The following is a 25,000-nucleotide window of genomic DNA, read 5'->3' on the forward strand; positions in this document are numbered from 1 at the left end:
TATTCAAATATTTGCAAAAAAAAAACACGATTAAAAAAAAAATAGCAGATCTACAAGCTCATAGCGCGGCACTCGTATGAGCTTGTATATCTGCTATTTTTTAATAGCCAAAAGTATGAAATATGGATAAAGTGGTTACACAGATGCGTCCCCCGGTCTTAAAGGGTTAATCATATTCCATCACATTCAAGGGCTTTTGCAGAGAAATGAGACAGACTCCATAGAGGGCAGGTGTGTGTGTCTGTGTCCAGCTGACGCTCGTTGAGACTCGTTAATGTTAGGCATCAACGCAATTATGCTTCTGCTCTGTCAAATAGGCAGAACATCTAATCTAAGATTAGTGGGACTCATTCAAATCCCAGGACTCACTTTATTGAAAACAACATCACTGTATTATATTAGATTTATTAGATATTATATTGATATTATAGCTATCTTATTTGATTAGATATGTGATGTTGTTACCTGACAATTAGTTGACTTTTGGTGAAAAAGCCCGCATATATCGGTATCTGTTGATATGCGTATCGGAAATTAAGAGTTGGACAATATCGGTATATCGGATATCGGTAAAAAAGTAAATATTGAACATCCCTAATTAGTATGCATTCATTCTGGTCTAATAACTTACAGGGTGTGTTGTCCAGGTCTACGGTGTGTGCTCCCTGCTGCCCCCTAGGGGCGAGCAGAGAGCAGTACAGGCCCGGCCCCTCCCTGACAGGACACAGCATGGGGGGAGGGGTGTAGCGCTCCACACGGTCTCCACCGGCAACGGTCCCGTCGCAATCGCCGCCCCCAGCGCCGACGCCCCGCCCGAAGGCATCCACGCCGTTGCCCGTGGCAACTGCGCCGCTGCCATTCTGTCTGGCGGCCGCATCGCCGCCGGCAACCGTCCCGTGGTCCGGGGGGACGGTGAGTCTCGTCAAACTGGTGAAGAGAACAACACCTCGCTGGGAGGGATGGCACCTCCTCTTTACTCCTCTAGTCCAACCAACAGTCCTGACTCCTTCCACTGCTGAGACTCCTCCTCCTTTTGAGACTCCTCTTCCTACTGAAGCTCCTCCCCCTACCGAGACTCCTCCTCCTTTTGAGACTCCTCCTTTTGAGACTCCTCTTCCTACTGAGACCCCTCCTCCTTTTGAGACTCCTCTTCCTACTGAAGCTCCTCCCCCTACTGAGAGCCCTCCTCCTTTTGAGATTCCTCTTCCTACTGAAGCTCCTCCCCCTACTGAGAGCCCTCCTCCTTTTGAGATTCCTCTTCCTACTGAGGCTCCTCCCCCTATTGAGACTCCTCCTCCTTTTGAGACTCCTCTTCCTACTGAGGCTCCTTCCCCTACTGAGACTCCTCCTCCTTTTGAGACTCCTCTTCCTACTGAGGCTCCACCCCCTACTGAGACTCCTCCTCCTTTTGCGACTCCTCTTCCTACTGAGACGCCCCTCCCCGCTGAGACTCCTCCTCCTTTCGAGAGTCCTCCCCCTGCTGAGATTCCTCTTCCTATTGAGGCTCCTCCCCCTACTGACATTCCTCCTCTTTTTGAGGCTCCTCCCCCTGTTGAGAGTCCCCTCCCTGCTGAGACTCCTCCTCCTTTCGAGACTCCTCCCACTGCTAAGACCACTCCCCCTAATGAGACTCCTCCTTTTTTTGAAACCCCTCTCCCTGCTGAGGCTCCTCCCCCTGTTGAGGCTCCTTCCCCTACTGAGACACCTCTTCCTTTTGAGACTCCTCTTCCAACTGAAGCTCCTCCTCTTTTTGAGATTCCTCGTCCTGCTGAGACTCCTCGTCCTGCTGAGGCTCCTCGTCCTGCTGAGACTCCCCCTACTTTTGTGACTCCTCGTCCTGTTGAGAGTCCCCTCCCTGCTGAGACTCCTCCCCCTCCTGAGACTAGTGCCTGTACTGAGACTCCTCCTTTCGATACTCCCCTTCCTGCTGAGACCCCTCCTCTTTTCGAGGCCCCTCTCCCTGCTAAGACTCCTCCCAGTGCTGAGACTCCTCTCCCTTTCGAGACCCCTCCCCCTGCTGAGACCCCTCCCACTTTCGAAACTCCTCCCCCTGCAGAGACTCCTGTCTGTAATGAGACTCCGCCCCCTGCTGAGACTACGCCCCCTGGTGGACAGTGACTCTGTGGGGAGGAGGGGGAGGGGTCAGACTCTGGCATCACCATGGAGATGGGAGGTAGGAGGGGCCGGGTCATATGACCACCCTGGAGAGAGAGGCGAACTGCGTTTTCCTAGGGAGTTGAAGGCAAGGGGGCGGGGGGGGGGGGAGAGTCAGTGCACAGAAGTCAAAGCACAGACGGCTGTGTTGTTGACGGACAACGCTTATGAGAAACAACAAAAATAAAACCTGGCGAAACAGTTGTGTGCATTAGTGCAAGATGAGGATAAAGGAAACATTCAGTCTGAATGTCCAGTTTTCTAATTCACAACTACTACTAGTACTACTTTTGTATTTGAAACTTTAAATTTCTCTAAATATTATAAACGTTCACGACAGCCTAAGTACAAATATCATGAGTGAGTGAGTGAGTGAGTGAGTGAGTGAGTGAGTGAGTGAGTGAGTGAGTGAGTGAGTGAGTGAGTGAGTGAGTGAGTGAGTGGACAAATGAATGAATTAAATAATTAATTAATAAATAAATGGGTGAGAGAGTGAATTAATGAATAAGTGAGTGAGTGAGTGAATATGTGAATCCTTTTTTTTTCAAGTTTCATCTTTCATGTCTCCTCCATAATTCTAACAGAGAAAAGACACCACTGACAGCTATTCTCTGTGTGTGTGTGTGTGTGTGTGTGTGTGTGTGTGTGTGTGTGTGTGTTTACTCTGTGTGTCCTGGTGACTCCTCTCAGGCCACCATGTGACCTCAGGTGACCGTTGAGAGACTGAAGACTCCTGAAGTCCCTCTGACACACTGGACACAACAAACTGACACACACACACACACACACACACACACACACACACACACACACACACACACACACACACACACACACACACACACACACACACACACACACACACACACACACACACACACACACACACACACACACACACACACACACACAGAATATAATCAGAATCAGCTTGTAGATCTGCTATTTGTGGTGCATAGCACTATCCTACGACAGAGCATAAACTAGCCAATAGACTGCTGAGTCGTACCTACTGTTTGATGTGTGATTGGTCTGTGGACACTGTGGCTCCTCCCCCTGGGGAGAGAGATGGACGCCAGTAACAGTTATTTCACCCGACAACAGACAGACAGACAGACAGACAGACAGACAGACAGACAGACAGACAGACAGACAGACAGACAGACAGACAGACAGACAGACAGACAGACAGACAGACAGACAGATAGATAGATACCTTCATTGATCGTGCGGGGGAATTTCAGGCGCCAGAGGCATAGAAGTACAACAGGTACAGAAGAATAAAATCACAATAAAGATAAATAATAAAGTACACACTCTATGTCTATACAGTCATTCTGCCTGATGCAGGACAAGAGAGAGAGTAGCAAGGTGATGCTGCAAAGCTACAGGCTACCATTCATTTTCAATGGAAGCCAGCGACATGAAAGATAACAAAGCTGCAGCCATTTTGTGGTTCCACCGATCCAGACCCCATTATTTATTTCCCCATAGTGATTTCCAAAAATATTTATATCAATTATTCTAAGCCTAGAATCAAGCCATCCAGGACCGTGATGATTCATGACCATAAAACATTTGATTCTGTGAAAAAATAAGAAAACTCAAACCAAAGGGTATTTATTTAATATAGTACATAATTAATCATATAATTAAATATTCACTTTTTTTCCCCACAGAATCAAATGTTGTATGGTCATGATTCACCAGGATCCTGGATGGCTTGATTCTACACTTAAATTAATTTATATAAATATTTTTGGAAACCTCTATGGGACAAAATGAATGGCCTTTTTTTGAGTGGAACCACAAAATGGCCGCCACTGCTAAGCCCTGTAGCGACGACACAACCTCATCAGCCAGGGTTTTCTGGGTTTTCTGGGACCCCAAGGTTTAGTGGTGAAACATGACCTGTCCTACCTGGGCGTGAGAGGGAGGAGCTGAGAGGAGGTGATGACTGTCAGAGCGCGCTCCTCCTCCTCCTCCTCTTCTACCTCCTCCTCTTCCTCTCCTCCTCTGTGCCCCCCATCCCGGCCCAGGGTCGGGGGCAGGGGTCTGGGGGGCGGGGCGGACACAGGGCTGCTCCGGTGCGTCAGTGAGGTAGCGGTACGCGGTGCTCTGGGTGGGATTCAGACCGGCGGGCGCGGCGGGCCGGGTCGGGCAGGCGGACCGGGGGCGAGGCCTGCAGTGGGTGATATTAGCAGATATGCTAATATACGCTAATATTTTTTTATTGTGCAAGATAAGAATGTTCCCTTTAAAGAATATACAATATAAAGTATATTCAAAGATTTGCACAAATGTTCACAATTAAAAAAAAATAGCAGATCTACAAGCTCGTATTTGCTACAAGCTTGATCTGCTATAGATCTGCTATTTTATTTAAATAATGGTTATTTAGCATATCTAAATAACCATTTAGATAATGATCTACAAGCTCATAGCACGGCACTCTGTGCCGTGCTATGAGCTTGTAGATCTGCTATTTTTGAATAGCCCAAAGTATAAAATAATGGTTATAGGCTCTCGCTAAAAATCTAAAATGACACAGATGCGTTCCCGGATTGAATGGGTTAACAGCAAGCATGGTGATTATGTAAAGTAGTCATAGTGACAGGCCTTACCGGGGGTCCGGGGTGCTGCGGGGGTACTGGCTGGCGTCGGGGGCCCGGCGGGGTTTACGGGGGTCCGGGTACATGTCCGGGTTCAGCCTCAGGGTCTCACTGACGAACTGATGCAACGACGGAGTGTCCTGAACACAGTGAGGGGAGAAGATTTGTATTTATGTAAAGGTGGTGGAAGTTATACTTTCTTGTTAAAAGCAGTGCTGATTTAGTCGACTAAAACTATGACAAAAAATGTTCGTCGACTACCTTTTTTCACTGAAAAACTACATAAAAACTACATAAAAACTAAGCTATGATGACTAAAACTAAGACTAAATATATTGACAAGCACCTTTAAAGGGTAAGACCACTTTGGTAGAGGTTTGGGTTGTGTAGTTACCTTGCCATGATGTAACTCCAAAGGTGGGCAAGAAATAAAAAATAATTGCTCCATTGATTAGAAATTGATAATTCAAAATATGCTCCTCATTGACTTACATTGTACGGTAAAACAGCTCTCAAAGTCGCTCTTTTAGCATGTAAATGAACCCAAACAAAGTCGATTCAGACAATATAGAACATCACCAAATCCAGTACTGTTTGTTTTTTTAATAAAAATGTCAACTTCCTGTTGATTTTACTATTTGAAGATCTGGATCCGTGGATCCAGTCCAGGTTTTCTACTTATTAAAAATGGCAAAATCAACAGGAAGTTGACATTTTCATTAAAAAAAAAACAGTACTGGGTTTGGTGATGCTCTATATTGTCTGAATCAACTTTGTTTGCGTTCGTTTTTGTGCTAAAATAGTGACTTTGAGAGCTGTTTTACCGTACAATATAAGTCAATGAGGAGCATATTTTGAATTATCAATTTCTAATCAATGGAGCAATTATTTTTTATTTCTTGCCCACCTTTGGAGTTACATCGTGGCAAGGTAACTACACAACCCAAACCTCTACCAGAGTGGTCTTGCCCTTTAAGTACAGCACTTGACTAGATGTACTTATTTACCTTCCACGACCACAGGTCCTGTGTGTCCGTCATGGAACCAACAGCGTGGTCCAGGGTGGGGGTGAGGGTGGGGGTGGGGCTAGGGGGGTAGGAGGTAAGGGTGGGGGTGGGGGGGTAGGAGGTAAGGGTGGGGGGGTAGGAGGTTAGGGTGGGGGGGTAGGAGGTGTGGGTGGGGGGGTAGGAGATGGGGGTGCAGTCGGACTGGGACGGAGGCTCGCCTGTGTTAGATACAGGTGGGTAGAATAGTCATCTATAGCTATATATATATAAGTAAAAATTACGTACTTTCAAATAAAATAGAAATTAAAAAATATATGAAAAATAAATGAAAAAAGTCATGGAAACATCACGGCCCCCTCACGCATTAGAAGGACAATATCAGTCATTAGAACCAAGGACGGGTGTTTTCAAAGAATCTATCGTGGTTAAAATGGAGTTTGAAGTTACAAACATGTTTGAAAGTGAAATATCCCTTTAAATGTTACATAAAGGGATAGTTCACCCAAAAAAGTACAGTTTTTTTCTTTCGCTTATTCTTAGACTTGAATTCATGGATATTTTAGTTTTTGTCTCATTCCTATGCCAATAATTTGATGACCAGCGGTTCCTACCGCTGCCGGTCATCAAATTATTGTCTTAGGAATGAGACAAAAACAAAAAAATCTCCATGAATTCAAGTCTCCATGGGGTGACTAATTGATAGGAAAAAACGTCATTTTGGGGGTGAACTATCCCTTTAAGGTTGAAAATGTGTGTAGTGTTCCTTTAGGTGTAAGTGAGTAAAAGTAACTGATTAGTAGTACCCACCCATAGAGTCAGAGGTGCAGTAAGGTGGAGGGTATGGTTGGATGGAGGGTGGGGGGTACTGTTGGATGCAGGGTGGGGGGTACTGTTGGATGCAGGGTACACAGGGGTACACAGGCTGGGCCGGATGCAGTCCAGAGGTGCAGTAACCCTGGTAACCATGGTTACTGGGGTCATAGTGGGGACTGGACCAGGCCGGACTGGCTTCCATGGAGCTCTGTCGACTCAGGCTGCCGGCAGGAGACTGGAAGCCCACCGAAGAGCACCGTGTCTGGGGAGACAGCAGCTCCTCCACAGGACCCTGATGGAGGTAGGGCTGGCACAAAGAAAGACACTTTCATTGTGTTTTGGGCATTAACTCATTCAGTGCCAAAGACTTTTTTTCGTAAATTAATGCCGTATTTCGCCATTCTATGTCACACAAAAGTAGCAAAAACAGCAGATCTACAAGCTCAAAACGCGTCGCACTGCGACGCGTTTTGAGCTTGTAGATCTGCTGTTTTTGTTATTTTTGAATTAGAATACTGAAAAATAACATTTTAATTTAATTTCAAATGCATTTAGTTATACTTATCTTAACTTTATGAACTTAAATTGGACATTTGACGTTGGACATAAAAAAGACAATATAATTGTAATACTAGTCATTAAGCTACTAATATAGACTGAAGTAATTAAAGCGGGTCATGTTTGCATGTTTGGAATTGTAAACAGCTGTGATAAGAAGCTACGTCCTACCGGGGACACTCCCCCCTGTCAGGTGATAAGAAGCTACGTCCTACCGGGGACACTCCCCCCTGTCAGGTGATAAGAAGCTACGTCCTACCGGGGACACTCCCCCCTGTCAGGTGATAAGAAGCTACGTCCTACCGGGGACACTCCCCCCTGTCAGGTGATAAGAAGCTACGTCCTACCGGGGAAACTCCCCCCTGTCAGGTGATAAGAAGCTACGTCCTACCGGGGACACTCCCCCCTGTCAGGTGATAAGAAGCTACGTCCTACCGGGGACACTCCCCCCTGTCAGGTGATAAGAAGCTATGTCCTACCGGGGACACTCCCCCCTGTCAGGTGATAAGAAGCTACGTCCTACCGGGGACACTCCCCCCTGTCAGGTGATAAGAAGCTACGTCCTACCGGGGAAACTCCCCCCTGTCAGGTGATAAGAAGCGGCCTGCTCACTCCTCATGCATTGAAGGAGGCATGAGCTCATGTTCGGGGCTCTCCCCAGGCTGGCAGAGGGAGAGTAGCGCCCAGGATTACAGTTAAGGCATTGGCACTGGGTGAAAAAATGTGTTACAAAAATCATGGGCCCTCAATAACCAGGCTCCCCACTACCTCTCCGACCTCCTCAAACGCCACACCCCTCCCGCTCCATCAGGTCTGGCGACGCAAACCTCCTGGACCCCCCCCCCCCCCCCAAAAAAACGCACCATGGGGTGACAGGGCCTTTTTCAGTTGCAGCCCCCACCCTTTGGAACCTACTCCCACCTCACATCAAAGCCCCCCCCCCCCCCCACTCTTGCCGTGTTCAAAGCCTCCCTCAAAACCCACCTTTTCAGACTTGCTTTGACCTGCCTGACCCAAACCAAACCTCCTTTCTTCCTCTTAGTCTTAGCTTATTGTTTTTAGCCGTTTAAAGTTTGTTTTTTTGTTGTCATTTTTAGCTGTTTTGTGAAGCGACTTTGGGTACTAAGAAAAGCGCTAGTACAAGTCTGATGTATTATTATTATGGGTAAAAGATGCTGTTTTCATGCAGACGAAAGGAAATAATCATTCAAAATAAGATTATCTCAAATCATTGTGTAATAATGGTGACATGCCTACCTGGACGCTGGCCTGTGGGTACAGAGGAGGGTACTCGCCCTGCTGCAGGTCCCAGGGGCCGTGAGATGATGCCACCTGAGAGCCCCCCATGTGTGTGTGTGGCACAGAGTCATCCATGTGTGTGTGTGGCACAGAGTCATCCATGTGTGTGTGTGGCACAGAGTCCCCCATGTGTGTGTGTGGCACAGAGTCCCCCTGTGTGTGTGTTGGCACAGAGTCCCCCATGTGTGTGTTGTGGCACAGAGTCCCCCATGTGTGTGTGGTTGGCACAGAGTCCCCCAATGTGTGTGTGTGCACAGAGTCCCCATGTGTGTGTGTGGCACAGAGTCCCCCATGTGTGTGTGTGCACAGAGTCCCCCATGTGTGTGTGTGGCACAGAGTGTGTGAAGTCTTCGTCGCGGGCAAATGGTGATGCCAGCCCTGTTCCGTGACCTCCGGGGGGGTCGTAGGTCGGGGGGGTCGTAGAGAGAAGCGATGTAAGGCGGGACGGCGGGGAGAGCGCACGTGTCGGGGCGCGCGTGTGAGCCGTACGCACGCGCGTGTGAGCCGTACGGGTGGGTGTGTGCGGCGGGTGTGTCGGAGTGTGAAAGGAACTGCGCGTACTGCGTGTGTGAGTCATACAGGTGTGCGTGTGCGTCAGGGTGATTCCGGAGGTGTGTGTGAGCGTGCACGTGGGCGGTGCGCGGGCCGATAGAAGCCGGTGTGGTGTCTGTGGAGCTGGCGTGTGATTGGCTGGTCGTGGCAGTGTGGCGTCTGTCCGGTCAGAGCAGGAATGAAGTGGTTGTGATGATGATGATGATGAAGGCTGAAGCTCCTCTGGTCCACTCCATTGTTCTGGAGGAGAAATAACACAGTTATTGCTGTGATAGGTTAAAAGGATCCCTGCTAATACGCCGTATATGTCTTAATACATTATAATTGCCCTCTATAAACTAAAATGTAAAATTTATTATTCAATATTTATTTACCTTAAATATTTTGTTTATTTTAGAAATAGTTCATCTTTTACTCAACGCCCGTCGCAGGTTGATGATGTCATGTGTCCATGTGTGGTTTAGCCTTATGGAATTTATGGAATGATGTGCAAATTAAAAAAAACGCAATACTTCCTAAGGTTAATATTAGCATCAAATCAATATTTTATATATGTTTTATTTGCACATGCATTCCATACTAGTACTACTACTTCATAGTTAGTGATTCTATGTATAGTGGCTCATAGGAATTAGACTATGTGACAAACAGGAACAGTTTGGTGACCACCGGAGAGACGGAATGTAGACGGCATACCGGGAGCAGTGTGGGTTGGCGCCCCCAGCCTGTGTCTTCCATGAGGAAGAAGCCCAACAAACCCACGGTGAGGCCTTTAGGAAGGCCATTCAAGCAGGCCACAAGTGGAGCCTGCAGTACCACCACGGGCCAAGACACCATCACGCCAGAAGGAAATGTTTGGATCGGGGCGGTGCAGCGGATCTGGTACAGCGCTCAGGTCCTGGACCTGGTGAGGACGAAGGAGGGGCCCAGCCAGGAGGCTATCCACAGAGCCTAGTCCCTCCACGTGCCAGAGCCTCCCCCGAGTCCGGCAGATCAGTTCCGGAGAGCGGACTGAGTGGCCCTGTCTTTCCCTTTGAGGACTGACCGTGGGTAGCTACTGGGACCTAAGTCGGGGCTTGATCAACCTCGGCTGGGTCACCTGGGCGAGGGTGTATGTTGTTGCAAGACCCGAAACACCCTATGACCCCAGGCTACAACACTGATGATACGTCCCTCCAGGTGCATCCATGCAATGTTTTCTTCATATACATTTCATAGGGCTGGACCACACATGGACAATTTTTTTTATTTCAGTCATCTGAAAAGTTTTTGTTTTAGTCGACTAAATATCATAAGATTTTAGTCGACTAAATCTACAGTTGATTTAGTCGACTAAAATATTTTTTTTCACACTTGGTTGCATGCTGAAAACAGCAGATCTACAAGCTCACAACGCGTCAAAGATCTGCTGTTTACAGAGGGCAACACCAGAGCGCAACAAAACATAAAATGACTTGTCTTTTAGTTCTACTGGATCTCTTCTCCACTAGTCCCTCAACATTTTAGTCTAGTTTTTATGTGTTGACAAAATTGTCAATATATTTAGTCTTAGTTTTAGACATCATAGCTTAGCTTTTATGTAGTTTTCGTCGGTGAAGATTTCATTTTAGTCGACTAAACATTTATCATCGTAATTTTAGAGTAGTGTCCTACACCCTGAGGAAACCATCCTCCAACATAAACAGGCAGGCCTTAACCTGGAACCCTTCGGGGGAAAAGAAAACCAGGAAGACCCAGAAACAGCTGGAAAAGGTCTGTGGAGGCAGAACTCAGGGGCAAAGGAACATCTTGGAAGGAAGCAGAGAAGATCGCCCAACACCAAACTAGCTGGAGGAAATTCATAAATGAGCTAAGCTCCCCAAGGAGCAAAAGGGTTTAAAGGGTAAGACCACTCTGGTAGAGGTTTGGGTTGTGTAGTTACCTTGCCATGATGTAACTCCAAAGGTGGGCAAGAAATCAAAAAATAGTTGCTCCATTGATTATAAATTGATAATTCAAAATATGCTCCTCATTGACTTACATTGTACGGTAAAACGGCTCTCAAAGTCACTCTTTTAGCACATAAATGAACCCAAACATAGCTGATTCAGACAATATAGAACATCACCAAACCCAGTACTGTTTTTTTTTTTTTTTTTAATGTCAACTTCCTGTTGATTTTACTATTTGAAGATCCGGATCCGGATCCGCGGATCCAGTCCAGGTTTTCTACTTATTGAAAATGGCAAAATCTATAGGAAGTTGACATTTTTATTAAAAAAAACAAAACAGTACTGGGTTTGGTGATGTTCTATATTGTCTGAATCAACTTTGTTTGCGTTCGTTTATGTGCTAAAAGAGTGACTTTGAGAGCTGTTTTACCGTACAATGTAAGTCAATGAGGAGCATATTTAGAATGATCAATTTCTAATCAATGGAGCAATTATTTTTGATTTCTTGCCCACCTTTGGAGTTACATCATGGCAAGGTAACTACACAACCCAAACCTCTACCAGAGTGGTCTTGCCCTTTAAGTCAAGTCAGTCCTACAGTACCTGCTCATGGAGCTGTGTGTGGAACACACTCCGCGGTCCAGTCAGAGAGGCTCTGGTCTGGGGGTCCACCACAGGGTCCTGTGGGGGTCCGGGTTTGAGGGAGGAGTAGAAGGACTGGAGGTCAGAGGGTCGTGGAGGTGGAGGGTGGAGGGGGGAGAGAGGAGGAGGGGGAGGAGGTGTCCAGTGGGTCGGGGGGGAGGAGGCGCGGTGGTGGAGGAGGTGGTCTGCGGGCGACAGCAGGAGACCCTGGAGGAGGAGGGGGTCCGCGGCCGGGGGGGACTCGCCGGGGAACATCTGGCAGAGGAGAGGAGAGACGGAGGAGGCTGGGGAGAGGAGGAGGAGAAGAGGAGGAGGAGACGGGGAGAAGGAGCTGCGATGGCCGTGAGGAGAGGAGGAGAGAGGAGGAACGTCTGCAGACATGATGCTCTGCTCACACACACGCACGCACGCACGCACGCACGCACGCACGCACGCACACGCACACGCACACGCACACGCACACACACACACACACACACACACACACACACACACACACACACACACACACACACACACACACACACACACACACACACACACACACAGGGTGTTTTCTCTCTTCTCTGTGATGGTGAACTTCTCTCCTGTTCCTCTGATAGTTAACCCTGTAGAGACACAGAGGAAACCCTGTTAATCCATTATAATAATAATAACTTTATTTATACAACACTTTTCAAAACATGAGTTAGAAAATGCTGAACAACAGTTGGAACATAAAATAAAAATAACAAATATTAAATAATAAGTAAGGCAACAATAAAACATACACATTTTTAAAAAAAGCATAAGGGAATAACATAGTTAACAAGTAAATTAATTCTGACAAGCAATACAAATAAAACACATTTAAGCAAACTGCTGTAAAAGGAGACCAAGAGAACTTTGGTCTTGTTGCCCACATCAACAAACAAACAAACAAACAAACAAACAAACAGACAGATACAGACTTACAGAGATCTAGGGGAAGGCTGAGGTGTTTTTAGAAGTTATTTAAAAGATGCCACAGAATTGGCTTTTCTGATTGCCAAGGGTGAACATTTTCAACTCCGATCTGTGCTTCTGGGGGGGGGGGGGGGGGGGGGGGGCAGGAACTACACATTTTGAGATGGGGGTCCGTGGCCATCAGTTTCGGTGGTCCTTGACATGGCAAAGTTGGAGCATATATAGCAACATACTGTTTTAGAAAAGGATTTAGAAAACATTTTAGATATGTATTTGGCCGTGGACCCCCATCTCTAAATGTTTTGTTCCAGGGACCCCCAGAAGCAAATATTTGAGTTACAAATGTTAGCTTTAAAAATATATATATTCAAAGATTTGCAAAAAGGTTCAAGTTTTTCAAAAATCATATAATTAGTATCATGTACTGATGTTTTAATCATCAATAAAAGCAGATGTTTTATCAACAATGACTCAGTGGAATCTGTTGGTACAGATGTGCCGTGTGTGTGTGTGTGTGTGTGTGTGTGTGTGTGTGTGTGTGTGTGTGTGTGTGTGTGGGTGGGTGTGAAAGAGAGAGAGAGAGAGAAAAAAATAGACTTTCAGTAGCATTAGAGTGTGTATGATGTGTGTAGTGGTGTGGTAGTTCACCGTCAGAAGTCTGTGTGTGTGTGTGTGTGTGTGTGTGTGTGTGTGTGTGTGTGTGTGTGTATGTCCCCTCAGGAAGTGGTTTGAAGCCACCCCTCCTCTCTGTACTCAATCACTCCTTCTATCTCTCCATTTCTCTCTTTCTTTCTCTCTCTCTGCATCTCTCTCTTTCTTTCTATGAATCTCTCTCTCTTTCTCTGCATCTCTCTCACTCTTCTCTCTTTTTCTCTCTCTCTCTCAAACCCTTCTGTCCTCGACTGCACGCTTTACACACACACACACACACACACACACACACACACACACACACACACACACACACACACACACACACACACACACACACACACACACACACACACACACACACACACACACACACACGTTGAGGATGTTGTTATACCTCTGTGAGGACATTTCTTTTTTTTTTAAAGCCACACAATAAATGTTTCTCACACATAGAATATATACGTATAGCCTATAATAATAATAATAATAATAATACTGCCTATCAATTATCTTCTGTTTCTCTGAATAATAACAATAACATATATAAATGTCAGATTAATCTTCTCACCCTGTCTTAGTCAATGACTAATGAATATCAGCAGAAACCTTGTATCTACAAATGTAAACTTTTTATTTTCAAAAGTTTTGCCTCTTTCTTATATTATTATTAGGCTTATTTCTTATTATTTTTATACCATATAGTTTGTTGATTATTTTTTATGCAGTAATGCTCTTTTTACATTTCTTTCCTTTCTTTTTTTTAGGTATTAAAAAGTTCTTAGAAGTCTCTGAGAGTGTACACATGTAACCAAATGGACCCTTACAGGTCTGCAACTCTGAGAGTGTACAAATGGAACCAAATGGACCCTTACAGGTCTGCAACTCTGAGAGTGTACACATGGAACCAAATGGACCCTTACAGGTCTGCAACTCTGAGAGTGTACACATGGAACCAAATGGACCCTTACAGGTCTATAACTCTGGGAGTGTTCATATGGAACCAAATGGACCCTTACAGGTCTATAACTCTGAGTGTACACATGAAACCAAATGGACCCTTACAGGTGTACACATGGAACCAAATGGACCCTTACAGGTCTATAACACTGAGAGTGTACACATGGAACCAAATGGACCCTTACAGGTCTGCAACTCTGAGAGTGTACACATGGAACCAAATGGACCCTTACAGGTCTGTAACTCTGGGAGTGTTCATATGGAACCAAATGGACCCTTACAGGTCTATAACTCTGAGTGTACACATGAAACCAAATGGACCCTTACAGGTGTACACATGGAACCAAATGGACCCTTACAGGTCTATAACACTGAGAGTGTACACATGGAACCAAATGGACCCTTACAGGTCTGCAACTCTGAGAGTGTACACATGGAACCAAATGGACCCTTACAGGTCTGTAACTCTGAGAGTGTACACATGGAACCAAATGGACCCTTACAGGTCTGCAACTCTGAGAGTGTACACATGGAACCAAATGGACCCTTACAGGTGTACACATGGAACCAAATGGACCCTTACAGGTCTATAACACTGAGAGTGTACACATGGAACCAAATGGACCCTTACAGGTCTGTAACTCTGAGAGTGTACACATGGAACCAAATGGACCCTTACAGGTCTGCAACTCTGAGAGTGTACACATGGAACCAAATGGACCCTTACAGGTCTGCAACTCTGAGAGTGTACACATGGAACCAAATGGACCCTTACAGGTCTGTAACTCTGAGAGTGTACATATGGAACCAAATGGACCCTTACAGGTCTGTAACTCTGGGAGTGTTCATATGGAACCAAATGGACCCTTACAGGTCTATAACTCTGAGTGTACACATGAAACCAAATGGACCCTTACAGGTGTACACATGGAACCAAATGGACCCTTACAGGTCTATAACACTGAGAGTGTACACATGGAACCAAATGGACCCTTACAGGTCTGCAACTCTGAGAGTGTACACATGGAACCAAATGGACCCTTACAGGTCTGTAACTCTGAGAGTGTACACATGGAACCAAATGGACCCTTACAGGTCTGCAACTCTGAGAGTGTACACATGAAACCAAATGGACCCTTACAGGTGTACACATGGAACCAAATGGACCCTTACAGGTCTATAACACTGAGAGTGTACACATGGAACCAAATGGACCCTTACAGGTCTGTAACTCTGAGAGTGTACACATGGAACCAAATGGACCCTTACAGGTCTGCAACTCTGAGAGTGTACATATGGAACCAAATGGACCCTTACAGGTCTGTAACTCTGGGAGTGTTCATATGGAACCAAATGGACCCTTACAGGTCTATAACTCTGAGTGTACACATGAAACCAAATGGACCCTTACAGGTGTACACATGGAACCAAATGGACCCTTACAGGTGTACACATGAAACCAAATGGACCCTTACAGGTGTACACATGGAACCAAATGGACCCTTACAGGTATGTAACTCTGAGAGTGTACACATAGAACCAAATGGACCCTTACAGGTGTACACATGGAACCAAATGGACCCTTACAGGTCTGTAACTCTGAGAGTGTACACATAGAACCAAATGGACCCTTACAGGTCTGCAACTCTGAGAGTGTACACATGAAACCAAATGGACCCTTACAGGTGTACACATGGAACCAAATGGACCCTTACAGGTCTATAACACTGAGAGTGTACACATGGAACCAAATGGACCCTTACAGGTCTGCAACTCTGAGAGTGTACACATGGAACCAAATGGACCCTTACAGGTCTGTAACTCTGGGAGTGTTCATATGGAACCAAATGGACCCTTACAGGTCTATAACTCTGAGTGTACACATGAAACCAAATGGACCCTTACAGGTGTACACATGGAACCAAATGGACCCTTACAGGTCTATAACACTGAGAGTGTACACATGGAACCAAATGGACCCTTACAGGTCTGCAACTCTGAGAGTGTACACATGGAACCAAATGGACCCTTACAGGTCTGTAACTCTGAGAGTGTACACATGGAACCAAATGGACCCTTACAGGTGTACACATGGAACCAAATGGACCCTTACAGGTCTATAACACTGAGAGTGTACACATGGAACCAAATGGACCCTTACAGGTCTGTAACTCTGAGAGTGTACACATGGAACCAAATGGACCCTTACAGGTCTGCAACTCTGAGAGTGTACACATGGAACCAAATGGACCCTTACAGGTCTGCAACTCTGAGAGTGTACACATGGAACCAAATGGACCCTTACAGGTCTGCAACTCTGAGAGTGTACACATGAAACCAAATGGACCCTTACAGGTGTACACATGGAACCAAATGGACCCTTACAGGTCTATAACACTGAGAGTGTACATATGGAACCAAATGGACCCTTACAGGTCTGCAACTCTGAGAGTGTACATATGGAACCAAATGGACCCTTACAGGTCTATAACTCTGAGTGTACACATGAAACCAAATGGACCCTTACAGGTGTACACATGGAACCAAATGGACCCTTACAGGTGTACACATGAAACCAAATGGACCCTTACAGGTGTACACATGGAACCAAATGGACCCTTACAGGTCTGTAACTCTGGGAGTGTTCATATGGAACCAAATGGACCCTTACAGGTCTATAACTCTGAGTGTACACATGAAACCAAATGGACCCTTACAGGTGTACACATGGAACCAAATGGACCCTTACAGGTGTACACATGAAACCAAATGGACCCTTACAGGTGTACACATGGAACCAAATGGACCCTTACAGGTATGTAACTCTGAGAGTGTACACATGGAACCAAATGGACCCTTACAGGTGTACACATGGAACCAAATGGACCCTTACAGGTCTGTAACTCTGGGAGTGTTCATATGGAACCAAATGGACCCTTACAGGTCTATAACTCTGAGTGTACACATGAAACCAAATGGACCCTTACAGGTGTACACATGGAACCAAATGGACCCTTACAGGTGTACACATGAAACCAAATGGACCCTTACAGGTGTACACATGGAACCAAATGGACCCTTACAGGTATGTAACTCTGAGAGTGTACACATGGAACCAAATGGACCCTTACAGGTATGTAACTCTGAGAGTGTACACATGAAACCAAATTGACCCTTACAGGTCTGTAACTCTGAGAGTGAACAAATGGAACCAAATGGACCCTTACAGGTCTGTAACTCTGGGAGTGTATGGAACCAAATGGACCCTTACAGGTCTGCAACTCTGAGAGTGTACACATGGAACCAAATGGACCCTTACAGGTCTATAACTCTGAGAGTGTACACATGGAACCAAATGGACCCTTACAGGTCTATAACTCTGAGAGTGTACACATGGAACCAAATGGACCCTTACAGGTCTATAACACTGAGAGTGTACACATGGAACCAAATGGACCTTTACAGGTCTATAACTCTGAGAGTGTACACATGGAACCAAATGGACCCTTACAGGTCTGTAACTCTGAGAGTGTACAAATGGAACCAAATGGACCCTTACAGGTCTATAACACTGAGAGTGTACACATGGAACCAAATGGACCCTTATACAGGTCTGTAACTCTGAGAGTGTACACATGGAACCAAATGGACCCTTATACAGGTCTGTAACTCTGAGAGTGTACACATGGGGGTCCATTTGGTTCCATTCGTACACTCTCAGAGTTATGGGAGCCTAATATAGATAAGATAGATTTTTATACATTTGAAAACTTGTGAAATGGGACATTCTGCATAATGAGTACTTTCTACTTTTTGTACTTTAAGTACATTTTGATACCAATACTTTTGTACTTTTACTCAAGTAATTTCGGACTTTTACTTGTAACAGAGTATTTCTACATTGCAGTATTGATACTCTTACTTAAGTAAAAAAAATGCCTGTACTTTTCCCACCACTTAAGTAGGTACACACGCACCACAGAGTGTTGTGAATTAATTGAATACAGTGTTCATAATTAACATTGCGTCACATGCGCGCACAAGTCGGCGCACACCACGTCCCCCCCTCCTCCCCCCTCAAGGCAACATTGTAGCAGGGGGAAAAAAAGAGAAGAAAAAAAAGTAGAACGTGAAGAAAGTAGCAGCATGACAAGTGGTTATGACACAGCTGATCTTTATAAATAAACTATAACACTTATTATGAACACACACCTGTCAGGAGTCTGAACGGTCATTTAAACACAAACATTATAAGAAGCTCCTACCTGAGGCTGTGTGGTGTTGGGGTAGTTTCAGTTCGTCAGAGAGCTGCGTGTCGCTGCGCCGAGACTTCAACAACAAGTCATTTCCTTCTGCATTCATTATGATGTTGATTGGTTTGTTTTCTCTGATGGACGCACCTACTTACCTACAGCTACCCCACACCACCACCACGACCCGGGAAACCACGACCCCTGGTGGTGGCTTTTCTCTGATGGACCTCAAGTCAATTCAATTCAATTCAAAGGGCTTCATTGGCATGAGAAAACATCAGTGGTGTAAAGTAACTGAGTACATTTACTCAAGTACTGTACTTAAGTACAATTATGAGGTACTTTTACTTTACTGGAGTATTTCCAATTGTCTACTCTTTTACTTCTACTCCACTACATCTCAGGGGCAAATATTGTACTTTTTACTCCACTACAATTATTTGAAAACTTTAGTTACTAGTAGTTACTTTGCAGATATAAATTATTACATTAAAAAAACATACATTAACCACTTTAGCCCTATTTTATACATAGGCTATTTGAAAACAGCAGATCTACAAGCTCACAACGACGCGTTGTGAGCTTGTAGATCGGCTATTTTCAAACATTTTAGTACTTTTAGTACATTTTGATACCAATACTTTTGTACTTTCACTCAAGTAAATTTTGAATTCCAGACTTTTACTTGTAACAGAGTACTTCTGCATTGCAGTATTGATACCTTTACTTAAGTAAAACATTTGAGTACTTTTTCCACCACTGGAAAACATACGTTTACATTGCCAAAGAAAAAGTGGAACAATACAATACAATACAATACAAACTAAATGATATATGTACAATTAAAAGGGAATAGAGATGATGTGTTCACACAGCTGTTACATTTCAACTGAGTTCAGTTACACCTGTACCCACCTAGAACTCACACCACGCCACGACCCGGGAAACGACGGCACCTGCTGGCCGACAGACGCCGCTGCATCCATTCTACCTTTCAATGTAGGTCCAGTACATAAAAGCACAGCAGTGGGACAGCAGTGGTGGACATTAAAGACATACTTTTGAGTACTGTATTTAAGTACATTTTTTGAGTATCTGTACTGTACTTAACCTATAGTTTGAATTTGTTGGTGGAACATTTCACAATTTCAATACAGCAATCAATGCATCGCTATTAAAAATAAAGTGTACTTAAGAATACATGGCCCCTCACAGCACAACAGGAAAGGGCCCTAGAAGGCCCTAGAATCCTAGACCTCTACAGAGCAGTGTTGATTTCATCGACTAAAAACTAGACGAAAAATGTTCGTCGACTACCTTTCTTCATTGACGAAAACTAAATAAAAAACTAATAAAAACTAAGCTATGATGACTAAAACTTTCGTCAACAATTAAAAACTAGACCAGAATGTTAGTGAGGGACTAGAGTGATCCAGTAGGTCCTAAGTTGGTTGGTGTCACTAGTCGCATTGCATGATTGACGAATGTTTTCTAAATCCTAACAGTTTTTTTTTGTTTTTTTAGATTTTTCAAAAATAGCAGCACTCGGTGCCGCGCTACGAGCTTGTAGATCTGCTATTTCTGAATAGCCAAATACATCTAAAGTGACACAGATGCGTTCCAGGTCTTAATGGGTTAAACATCAACAGACAACAGCAGTAAATAATGTCAGAAAACATGTTTTTTTTTTTTGTAGAATAGATTTTAATCCATTTCAATTTGCATTGCAAATATTCAACATCAAGGTAAACGTCAGAAGCTGGAAAAGTCCTGGTGGGAGTTGTAGTTTCAGGGCAGTCCCCCGGTAGTGGGAGTTGTAGTTTATTTTTTATTTTTTTGTTTAATGTGTCTATAAATACACTGGCTTGCTCCGGCTGTCCCAGATTCTGCTGTCCTTTGCTAATTTACCCCAAGTGTAACTCTGAGAGGGAGCACATGCAACCCAAAGGGTCCATTTTGGTTATATCTGCACCCTCTCAGTTCTGGGTTGAACTGAAGTCCAGACATCTGAATACTTTGATTCAACAAAGTGTGGAGGGGGGGGGGGGGGTGGGGGTGGGGGGAACACTGCAGCAATAAAAAATAAAACTAAACCATGAACATTTTGTCTCGTTGATAAACCGCTCGCTGCCGCCTCCCTTAATTACGAAACATGTTGTCCATACCCTATGAGATCATTATCATTTATATAACGTGGGAAAAGATACCCTATGTCTTCTATTTATTTCCTTTCTCAGCAAAATGCCGAATTGTCCGCACGCCGACGTAAAAACGACGTGCCACGCAACGTGTGACAGTGCTTCTTGACGTCACTGTGTGCACATTTCACAGATATAATACAGAAGACATATTAAAGGCATTTATTTACCATACTATATTTAGGATCACACATTTAGAACCCAATTTAGGTTCAAAATGTAACTCCTCTCTGTCCCGTCAGCCGGGGGGGGGGGGGGGGTAAACATCACAGCAGGAGGCCTGAACCAGGGCAACGAAACCCCCACCGATTCATTCATTCAACAATTCACTGGCCGCCTGAACCGTCTGAACCGTCTTAACGAGCCAGAGAGAGGATTTGACCAACTTGAACTTGAACACAGAGTTGTCTTGGGGCACCCCAGGGTGCTATACTAAAAAGGTCCCGTACCCACAGGCAGCGTTATTTTTTTGTGCGATTAATTGGCTTATTACGCGGCAAAAAAAAAGCGTAATTGTGTTTTCCAAACAAGGTCGATTTATTTACCGTTAACAAAAGAATCCACCCGTATGAATATGGCATCAGAACATGAATAGTATTAACCCATTCAAACCGGGAACGCAATGAATTTTAGATTCTTTGGCTATTAAAAATAGCAGATCTACGAGTGCCACGCTATGAGCTTGTTGATCTGCTATTTGTTTGAAAATGTGTGCAAATCTTTAAATACATATTCTTTAAAGCGAACATTTGTAAAATGTTTTTGTTCCAGGGACCTTCCCAGAATCAAAGATTTGAGTTACAAATGTTTGCTTTAAAAATATACACTATTCAAAGATTTGCACACATTTTCCACGATTTCCCCCAAAAAATAGCAGATCTACAAGCTCATAGCGCTCATGAGCTTGTAGATCTGCTATTTTTTGAATAACCCAAAGATATCTAAAGTGTGACGGAGATTCTTCCGCGGACTGAACGGGTTTAATGTGAAATACTCGCAGACGCATTTCCGTTGATTCAACCACGCTGCCAGTGCGTTAAGGACCTTTAGGTCAGCGACCCTTCTCACCTCTAACCTCTCACCTCTAACCCAACATGTCTTTTGCTGAAAACAGCCCGTCTGTCAACTGTAAGACGGGCTAATTTCAGGCCAATGTCTCACGGTGGTAAAATGAAAGGAACTTGGGGAGCGTTGAATACGGGTTCTGCTAGAACCTTAACAGAACCCCTCACATGGGCAGCTGTTCACCTGCTTACTGTACATTCACTATAGAACTATCTAAAATGTCTGGCTGGACTGCATTACCCAGCATGCCCTCTCCCAACGCAGCTCAAATAGGCTGGATAAGAGTTCTGCCAAACGCACACTCGCTCGCACACACACACACACACACACACACACACACACACACACACACACACACACGCACACACAATGAAAACTAGTCCCATTCATTTTGAATAAGCACAACTCAACACTGTCTGTCTGTCTGTCTGTCTGTCTGTCTGTCTGTCTGTCTGTCCAAAAGAGACAGACAACACTGTCGGTTTGTTTGTTTGTCTGTATGTCTAACAGAGACAAAAAACACTGCCCGTCTGTCTGTCTGTCTGTCTGTTTGTCTTGTCCTATAGACACCCACACAACAGATCTGACCTGTCTGTCTGCCTGCCTGTCTTACAGACAGAACAGTAATAAACAGAGGATGTTATGCTCACATAATAATCTCCCACATTTAAAGGAGAATTCCCAGTTTTTCTTACCTTTAATATGATATCCCGGGACGAGTGGTAGAGTATAAAAAATTCATAACTCCATCCCGAGTCGACCACAGCTAAAAACCTGAGCCTATGGGACTTATGCTAGATCGCGTATTTTAAAAGCTTCTTTTTGTTGGGTGAGCTCTAACGTTCTTATGGACAGAAAACCCTCCACAATGTTTTTTGTCCCAAATAGGCCGCCGTAGTATTTACAAAGTGACGTGGATGACGTCACGGGTGAAACCTCGTCTTGCGAGGCTTCTGGAGAGGCGTGTCCATCGTAAACACTGTGGAGGGTTTTCTGTCCATAACAACGTTAGATCTCACCAACAAACAAAACAAAACGTGATCTAGCATAAGTCCCATAGGCTCAGGGGTTTTAGCTGTGGTCGACTCGGGATGGAGTTATGATGTTTTCCTACTGTCCCACTCGTCCTAGGAAATCATAATATCATATAAAACGGTAAGAAAAACGTCTGGCGGAATTCTCCTTTAAATGTTTTACAACCCTGGCCGTGACCCTGTGACCTTCTTAAAACACACGACAGGAAGTACTTCTGGCTCCAATATGGCTGCCGGCAGAGCCAGGCTGTGTAGAACCAACACCCAAGCCGGTACACACACACACACACACACACACACGCTTGAAAGCAGGATCTACAAGCTCACAAATGCGTCGCATTGCGACACGTTGTGAGCTGGTATATGTGCTATTTCCTGGTACGAAACCACAGGCATAGCGGGGGGGGGGGGGGGGGGGGGCTTTTTAAGTCCTCGTGGAGAGATTCAAGTCTTTAATTGAGCTCTTTACAGTGTGTGTGTGTGTGTGTGCGTGTGTGTGTGTGGGGGGGGGGGGGGTCATGGAGGCTGGGAGGTCTCAAAGCATCTGTCGCAAATATAGCAGAAGAAGAAGAAGATAAGATTACAACACTAGATTATTCTGGAGAAACAGGCACCTTGGAATAGTGTGTGCGATACAGTGTGCGTGTGCGTGTGCGTGTGCGTGTGCGTGTGCGCGTGTGGAAATGCCGTCTAAACCAATCACTGTTTACAACAGTCAAAAAAAGAAGAAAAAAGTTCCTTTTCCGACAGAAGAAAAAAAAAAAACGTTTTGTTGCGTTTCTCCTCCGCTACCGTTCATCGTTTTTTTTTCCCGCTTCCCTTCCCCCCTCCGAGGGAGAGAGAGGGGGGTGTGGTCTCGGCCGGTCAGAATGGGGCGGGCGGGCGGGGGGGAGCAGTGGGCGGGGCCTCTCAGATGATCTCGAAGGTCTTCTTCAGCTCCATGATGAGCTGCCAGTCACCCTTCGTCATCTCATCACGGAACCAGTTCTTCAACGCGTCTATGGACGCCCGAGTGATCTGAGAGAGAGAGAGAGAGAGAGAGAGATGCTTTATGACAAGGTCTTCCAACGTTCTTTATTGAAATTCTTCATTGGGAATAACCAGGGCTGCACAAAACTGGTGCGCATGCGTCATCAAAATGCATGCTGCGCGGCTCATCAGACGAAGGGAGGCACTCTCGCGTACCAACAGCTGGGACGGGAATTTACTTCCTGAAGCCACACTCACACAATCACACTAATAGTCAGGGGATATTAGCAGAAAGATTTCCAATCTTGGAATAAATTCCTTACCAAAATAAATCTTCACCAATGTGTTTGTAAAGGTGTCTAGTAACACATCTCACAAAGACTGAAATTCAGTTTCCCTAGGAGAATGTTTGACAGCTGCTGAAAGTTGGGGTACCCACCATTTCCCTGCAGGGCAAAAAAAATCTAAATTTAATTCTGTTTTAAGTAGCATGTGAGGGGTCAAACTAGGGTGTTTTTATGATTCTGAATCCATTGCAAGCATTTGTTTTGCACCAAAACCACGCCTTGGGTTAAAAACGTCCATAGCCATCCTTGTCCAGGTATACTTTTTGTGTAAAAAGCCCATTGAGATTGGGCTGTTTTTAGCCCAAGGAGTGGTTTTGGTGCAAAACAAATGCTTGCAATGGATTCAGAATCATAAAAACACCCTAGTTTGACCCCTCACATGCTACTTAAAACAGAATTAAAATTGGATTTTTTTTTGCCCTGCATGGAAATGCAGGGAAATGGTGGGTACCCCAACTTTCAGCAGCTGTCAAAAATTCTCCTAGGGAAACTGAATTTCAGTCTTTGTGAGATGTGTTACTAGACACCTTTACAAACACATTGGTGAAGATTTGTTTTGGTAAGGAATTTATTCCAAGATTGGAAATCTTTCTGCTAATATCCCCTGACTATAAAGCACGCTTCGGCCCCATACGCGCCCAATACACAGCCATTAGGCGGAGGGGGAGTGGACGCATGCTGCACGTGATTGTGTGAGTGTGGCCTCGAAATCCTGACACACAGACACGGTCAGTCGCACGCAGCACGCTGCTGGCTGTGTTACAGCCACTCGTCAGCGATGATGAACGCACTGTGATGGTGCAAAATATGCCGTGAACAATGAACATCCCAATCTGGCGGGTAAAAGCAGCGCCTTTTATACGGGGACAAAGAATTTCAGTCACCCAGCTTTTGATAAGCATGAGAAAAGCAAAGAGCACATCAACATAGTGCAAACAATTGATAACAGGAGCAGGCAAGCTATCCATGTGTCCCTCTTTTATCCATCCTGCGAGACGTGTCGCGGCAAA

At 45.0% G+C, this 25,000-nt stretch overlaps 3 protein-coding genes across 8 annotated transcripts in view; all 3 read right to left on the bottom strand.

Annotated features, from left to right (window-relative positions):
• The window catches only part of LOC308080410 (uncharacterized protein), an 18,812-nt gene extending 10,155 nt beyond the window's left edge, over positions 1-8,657 (bottom strand). The window contains exons 1-8 of the mRNA XM_080422253.1: positions 8,402-8,657; positions 6,581-6,893; positions 5,774-5,991; positions 4,779-4,906; positions 4,075-4,336; positions 3,164-3,210; positions 2,818-2,920; positions 632-2,228 (exon numbers count right to left, since the gene is read on the bottom strand). Of these exons, the coding sequence (XP_080278379.1) occupies positions 632-2,228; positions 2,818-2,920; positions 3,164-3,210; positions 4,075-4,336; positions 4,779-4,906; positions 5,774-5,991; positions 6,581-6,893; positions 8,402-8,626 (2,893 nt within the window). The 5' untranslated portion in view covers positions 8,627-8,657. The remainder of the gene's footprint in view (positions 1-631; positions 2,229-2,817; positions 2,921-3,163; positions 3,211-4,074; positions 4,337-4,778; positions 4,907-5,773; positions 5,992-6,580; positions 6,894-8,401) is intronic.
• A 52-nt stretch (positions 8,658-8,709) lies between these two features.
• On the bottom strand, positions 8,710-18,452 carry LOC308080411 (uncharacterized protein). 2 transcript variants are annotated; one of them, XM_080422255.1, is made up of 4 exons: positions 18,390-18,452; positions 12,068-12,176; positions 11,530-11,958; positions 8,710-9,235 (listed from the first exon to the last, which is right to left on the bottom strand). In XM_080422255.1, the coding sequence occupies exons 3-4, from the start codon at positions 11,947-11,949 to the stop codon at positions 9,038-9,040; spliced, it is 618 nt and encodes a 205-aa protein (XP_080278381.1). In that variant the 5' UTR covers positions 11,950-11,958; positions 12,068-12,176; positions 18,390-18,452; the 3' UTR covers positions 8,710-9,037. The 2 variants fall into 2 exon arrangements, with proteins under 2 accessions (XP_080278381.1, XP_080278380.1); XM_080422254.1 differs by having other exon boundaries at positions 8,712-9,235; positions 11,530-12,176; positions 18,390-18,446.
• A 1,628-nt stretch (positions 18,453-20,080) lies between these two features.
• eif5b (eukaryotic translation initiation factor 5B) overlaps positions 20,081-25,000 on the bottom strand; it is a 49,329-nt gene continuing 44,409 nt past the window's right edge. For all 5 annotated transcript variants that reach the window (XM_080422605.1, XM_080422604.1, XM_080422603.1 and 2 more), the window contains one exon: positions 20,081-23,691. In XM_080422605.1, the coding sequence (XP_080278731.1) occupies positions 23,584-23,691 (108 nt within the window). In that variant the 3' untranslated portion in view covers positions 20,081-23,583. The remainder of the gene's footprint in view (positions 23,692-25,000) is intronic.

The sequence above is a fragment of the Gymnoscopelus braueri genome, assembly GCF_963280865.1.
Source record: "Gymnoscopelus braueri genome assembly, chromosome: 24".
NCBI classification, from domain to species: Eukaryota; Metazoa; Chordata; class Actinopteri; order Myctophiformes; family Myctophidae; genus Gymnoscopelus; species Gymnoscopelus braueri.